The sequence below is a fragment of the Lolium rigidum genome, chromosome 4 (assembly GCF_022539505.1).
Source record: "Lolium rigidum isolate FL_2022 chromosome 4, APGP_CSIRO_Lrig_0.1, whole genome shotgun sequence".
NCBI classification, from domain to species: domain Eukaryota; kingdom Viridiplantae; phylum Streptophyta; class Magnoliopsida; order Poales; family Poaceae; genus Lolium; species Lolium rigidum.
The window spans coordinates 170,790,840-170,796,331 of record NC_061511.1 but is presented as its reverse complement, the minus strand read 5'-3'; the positions used below and the strand labels follow the sequence as shown (position 1 = coordinate 170,796,331).

The 5,492-nt window shown below is 47.1% G+C and overlaps 2 protein-coding genes across 2 annotated transcripts; one reads left to right on the top strand and one right to left on the bottom strand.

Moving 5' to 3' along the window:
* Positions 1-349: 349 nt before the first annotated feature.
* Positions 350-1,179, top strand: LOC124647787 (phosphatidylinositol N-acetylglucosaminyltransferase subunit P-like). The gene is made up of 3 exons (XM_047187662.1): positions 350-573; positions 650-768; positions 877-1,179. Exons 1-3 carry the CDS (start codon positions 350-352, stop codon positions 1,032-1,034), a joined length of 501 nt encoding a protein of 166 aa, XP_047043618.1. The 3' UTR covers positions 1,035-1,179.
* LOC124708935 lies at positions 1,084-3,609 on the bottom strand. The gene is made up of 4 exons (XM_047240579.1): positions 3,195-3,609; positions 3,054-3,107; positions 2,005-2,130; positions 1,084-1,513 (listed from the first exon to the last, which is right to left on the bottom strand). Exons 1-4 carry the CDS (start codon positions 3,594-3,596, stop codon positions 1,343-1,345), a joined length of 753 nt encoding a protein of 250 aa, XP_047096535.1. The 5' UTR covers positions 3,597-3,609; the 3' UTR covers positions 1,084-1,342.
* Positions 3,610-5,492: the final 1,883 nt, after the last annotated feature.

Genomic DNA, 5,492 nt, shown 5'->3' with positions numbered 1-5,492 from the left:
CTACCACTTGTCCTACTTCAACAAACCCTAAGATCCAACCAAATCTAGATCCACCCTCAAATCAACTTAGGGTTTCACATGTAGATCCAACCAAATCCATCAATTTATTGGATGAAAAGAAGGGGAAGAGAGGAGATTACCTCAAGGAACGGGTTGGGAACGATCTCCACGGACATATCCAACGAAATCCACAAATAGTTTAGCTAGAAGGTAATTCTGTGCTTTTTTTCACAAATAGATTATTTTTGTCAAAATCGGCCGTCAAATGGGCCTTTCTCTTGATACCTTTCCAAAGGGCTTCGTCCACCTACAGGTTCTTTTTTCTCACTCCTCACTTCGCGCGAGCACCATGCGACCGGCTGGCGGCACGACGGAGTTCTCCCCGACGGCGCGGCGGCGGAGCCCCAGGCAGGCGGCTGGAGCCAGAGCCCGCCGCACCAGGCCCTCGGAGCCGGAGGCGTACGGCTTCGTGGGATCCATCGCCGCGGTCGCCGCCGCGCTCGCGTACCTCGCGTGGGCGTACGCGCCGGCGCCGTGGCTCCACCACATCGGCGTCACCTACTACCCCAACAAGTACGCGCCGCCTCCTCCCCTCGTATGGCCCTCACCGACTGTAACCTGTGCTGCCGCTGACTGCCGTCCTTCTCAGGCGCTGGGCGGTGGCCGTTCCGGCGTTCGTGCTGGCGGCTGCGGCGCAGGTCGTGATCTTATACGTGGCGTCCAACTTCCTGCTCTCTCCTCCGCCGGCTTCCTTCGACACCATCTCCGGTGAGGATCCAGACCTTCCAGGGGGAACGAAATACATTCCGCTATGGTCGTTTCAGATGTTCAGATTCAGAAACCTCATTACTGACGATCCGCGGATCCTTTTGTCAGATGAACACGCCCGTTATCGGGCGTCGTCTTCCCCGGGAACGGGAGCAGACCGACCCGTCGAGCCCATCTCGGACATCGGCATTGACAGGATGAACCATCTCATGTTTGGCGATCAAGGCAGCCGCTGCATTCAGTTCCAAGAGGACGGACTCAACTGAACACACAATTCTGTAGCAGTACTTTTATCCGATTGCTGTGCACGAGTTCTGTTTTGCCTTTCCAAGTTCCATTACTGAAGTGGCATTCGCATGCCCTACAAATTACAGTACAGCTGCTCACTACCGCAACATACAATTATGTACCGAGTAATGCATCATCATCTCGTAACGAGCGTATAATGTACAACACACCTAACAGAAAACAGCCGCACACACAAAGCGGCTCACCGATCCCAGGCCTGAACATAGTCTTCTCATTTTCTTGTGTCCCCTGATTAGCCGTGTGAAGTGGAAGAACAGCATGCTCATCACTTCTCCTCGAACTCCACGTCGATTACATCAGGCCCTGAGCTTCTTGAGCGGCCAGCCCCGCCAGAGGACCCGCTGTTTGGCTGCCACACTATATTTTGGCAGTTCATGCACCGGATTACTTGGTTGCGGTAGCCCACGAACCGTCTTTTACATGCTGGGCATGATCCCTGCAAGTCAAAGTCAAACTTTCTAGATCAGTGACCGCTAGTGTAATAGCCGATTACTGCCAAATGACGAGCAGTGATACTGCAGATGATTGATTCCTTCAACCATTCACAAACAACATTTGACAAACCCAAAATGTGATGCAAGTATCACTGTATGAGGATCAGCATGCTAAAGTGGTATGATGCATCTAAGAAAGCAATTAGTGTGTGCTATTTGTATCTAGGTTGAACCAATATCTTAAATTGCAAGGGTAACCTTACTCAACTAACAGATCTGGTATAACACTATAGTACCAAGTCCAAACTGATGAAATTCTAAGTCAAGGGGACTGTGCATAATTCCTAAGTAGCTTCTAACAATTGTACGAAGATCATATAAAGCAAGAACGACCACACCGGGTCACACATAGAGTTCTGCAGATTCCCTTCTGGAGTAATTCAAATAAACTGAGGACAACATACTTAATTTAGAAAGAAAGATGACCATTTACCTCAATAGCAACCCTGTTAGCAAAGGACCCCAGGAGAAGAGGAGCAGCAAATGGTAGCACAAATGTACTGAAAATGAAAATCCTGAAGAGCCACCCCGACAGTGCAAGCCAAACAAAAAGGAGTGTCTGCATCAAAGTAAGGTACGGTATATATTATTATTGCAGCATAATACTGAAGCAGAAAATACTCCCTCCATTCCATATTTGTTGTTGCTGATTTAGTACAAAATTCTACTAAATCAGCGACAACTTACATGGAACGGAGGATGTGCTGGATATGAGAAGGTACTCAAAGTTAGCACTAATAACAATTGGTCATATGACCTGGTTTCTTGGATAAGACAGCTGAAATGAAGTGTGGCAAATAAAACTCTATATTAGGAAAATTTCTGCTAGATTGTCCCAATAATTACTTAATTAGAAATCTAGTACTAACATAAATGAATTGCCAACACACAGGTTATAGTCTCACTCCTTTCCAGATGTTCATATTCTTACATCTTATTAGGCATATGCAAATGATTTCCACAGACGCTATTTTCAAGTGGCTAAGTCACATGATTCTCCTGATCTCCAAGAGGGTCCTATTATCATTCTATTGTTAAAGTGGCCATGTAATTTCGGCAAGGAATCCAAGCTAAAGGCGTAGTTTATCGTCATGCAACAAGCATCGGGATTGAGAAAGTGAATCACTACTGGGAAAGTGGGAATCCAACCACACTAATTCGCGATCAATATAAAAGTCACCGCAAAATGCAGCCAGACAAACCTTGTCAAGCCTGAAACATAATTGACCTTAATTGAACAGAGTATTCCTGCACAATTAGCAACACCGTGCAGCTAGCAAGCTAACAAGAGTTTTGCTAAACTAGATCGGAACTCAGGAAGAAACAAGTACATCTCAATAGGTTTACTTGATGCAATACATTTCACATATCATTAGCAAAATCTACGAAGTGATGATCTACATGATTACATGTCAAGCATGAAGCACTTAAACTAGAACTAGTATAGTTAAGTTAATCTCACAAGCTTCTAAGCGAACTCACACTCAAAGCTCTCCCGATAGGAGTCGACAGCAAGTCACTCAGCTCCCTCCGATACTGCACACCCAAAGCACAAATTAGCCCCAAATTGAGCCAACAAATAGGTGCCAAAACGAAATAGCCTGAGGGGGGCAGCATCCGTACCCTTGGGAAGTTGCGGGAGAAGTCGACGGAGAAGGAGCGCCACCGCCGGCCGACGCCGAGCTCGGCGTCGATCTCAGCGGCGCGCTCCCGCGCCGCCCGCGTGGCCTCCGCAACGCGCCGCGAGATCGAGTACTGCACGTCGAGGCGCTTCGCGGTCTGCCGCGCCTCGAAGGCGAGCCGCTCGGCCCCCTCGTTGGCGCCCCTCCAAGCGCGCCGCAGGAGGCCGTCGAGGTCGGCGTTGCCGAAGAAGGCCCGCGGGGAGACCGTCGAGGCCCGCCGGAGCTGGATACGGCGAGCGGGAACGGCGGAGCGCGAGAGGTGGAGGAGGCGGCCGGGGCTGCCCCCGGTTGACGGCGGTGGGGGGTGGTGATGCCACCGAGGAGGCGCGAGCGTGGACGCCATTCCGGCGCGTGCGAGGGGGAGAGGGCGTCGCGTCGTGCCGAGATTTTGTGCGGATGGGGTCGGTCGGTTTGTGGGCCGGGTTGAGTTGAGCCTCCTCTCTCGGGCCCTCATTTTTAAGGAAAAGCCAGATTTTGGAGTACTTGCTTGGGCGAGAACAAAATTGCATGGGCTTCTTTTAAGGCTCTTCTTTTAATGACGTTCAAGACAAAGTGGTCAGCCTTTTTTTTTTGGTCTCCAAACAGTTGGTTTTCCATTTTTACAAAATAGCTAAATATCATGGGGAGAAGAAGACAGAAGAGAGGCTCGCCGAATTAGCTTATCGCGAGGAAATCATGTGGCGGCAGTTGGCAAAGGTGCGGAGTGTGATAAAAAGAACCGGGCTTTCGATTTTAAGGCAAATTAGAGAAGAAAGAAGAACAAAATCGAGAGGCTAACCAGAGCTGATGGCTCGGTTTGCACAAACTTGGGTGAGTTGGAGGCCATGACAGCAACTTTCTAGGAGGTTTTATATAAGGTAGAGGGTACTTTTGGGATAGAGGAGGTGTTATCTCATGTACCTCGAAAAGTGACGAACAAGATTTTTTTCTCGAAAATGGGCACTTTATTACTTGCGCAATAGACCCGGCCTCTGCATAGCTAAGATGCCCACAGCCGCTCACAAATTCGTTACAAAACCACAAAGGTGTTCAAAGAAAAAAAAACTCTGTTTAAAAGCAGGAACAAAGTCTAGCTAGGAGGATCCAGCCGAATGTCACGCTGCCACCCATGTTGGGAGAAAATATCCCTCGCCGTATCCTCCAACCGTGAAGACACCTCCGTAAAGAGGTCTCGGTGCTCCACACGCTACAACGGTATCCATGAACGAAGCAAAGCTGTGCACCGGTAGATGACCTGCAAAAAGGAAGAAGAAATATTATTTAAAATCTTGTCATTTCTACATAGACACAACGACCAAATGAATGCATCTCTTAATGAACCGTACATCCCAGTGGAGATCAAAGTGGCCTTGTTTTAGATGTTTCCCACCAAAGCGTCGTGTCATGGCGGGTTCCCAACACATTTCTTTCAGAAGCATTGGAGTTTATGTAGTGAGGAGATCACGCAGATTGTTTCGAGGATTCTCAGTGGAGATGATTCGCATGTTGATATAAACAAAACATTCATCATACTTATTCCTAAGATATTGAACCCTACATATCTATCCCGGTTCAGACCGATCAACTTGTGCAATGTGGTGTATAAGATTGCATCTAAGGTACTTGCTAATCGGCTGAAGAAAATTTTGCAGATATTGTTTTCAATGAATAATCAACTTTCTTCCAGGTCGACTGATCACAGATAACATTATCACTGCCTATGAATGCCTACACTTTATGAAGTCCAACAAGAGCAAGAAGAAGGCCTTTTGCGCTCTTAAGTTGGATATGAGGAAAGCATACGACCGGGTCAAATGGGGTTGTCTTGAGGGAAAATATCAAGGCTATTCTTGAAATTCCAAATAAATCTCTCAATGATAAATATCTTGGACTACCCACTGAAGTTGGTAGATCAAAGAATTAATCACATCAGGTATAGTGATCTACTGATCTGATCTTTCAATTCTGGATGTTCTTCTGTATGTAGTCTATGTGCCCTAATTTCAGTTACTACTTATTTTTCTTATTTTCAGTTTGGTTATATCACCTAAAAAGCCTTTGTCGGGGTATGCCAAAAGAAAGCTGAGAGAGGGAAAAAAAAGTTGATGGAATCACAAAAAGGATCTATTCACAAATATTTGAAGAGTAACACACGCTTTGAGAAATCTAAACAAGTTGCCACTAGTTCCTGCGGGGGATGAAGACAACGTTAACATCGACACGGAATGATAAGAATGTGAGAGATCCGTGATCATGAGAA

Excerpts from the sequence above, each read along its gene's own strand:
- LOC124708935 (XM_047240579.1), bottom strand. The coding sequence starts at position 3,596 with ATGGCGTCCACGCTCGCGCCTCCTCGGTGGCATCACCACCCCCCACCG. Across the intron at positions 3,108-3,194 it reads TCTCCCGCAACTTCCCAAGG|TATCGGAGGGAGCTGAGTGA; the intron begins GTACGGATGCTG and ends TTGGGTGTGCAG. Across the intron at positions 2,131-3,053 it reads CTATCGGGAGAGCTTTGAGT|ACACTCCTTTTTGTTTGGCT; the intron begins GTGAGTTCGCTT and ends ACTTTGATGCAG.
- LOC124647787 (XM_047187662.1), top strand. The coding sequence starts at position 350 with ATGCGACCGGCTGGCGGCACGACGGAGTTCTCCCCGACGGCGCGGCGG. Across the intron at positions 574-649 it reads GTCACCTACTACCCCAACAA|GCGCTGGGCGGTGGCCGTTC; the intron begins GTACGCGCCGCC and ends CGTCCTTCTCAG. Across the intron at positions 769-876 it reads TTCCTTCGACACCATCTCCG|ATGAACACGCCCGTTATCGG; the intron begins GTGAGGATCCAG and ends TCCTTTTGTCAG.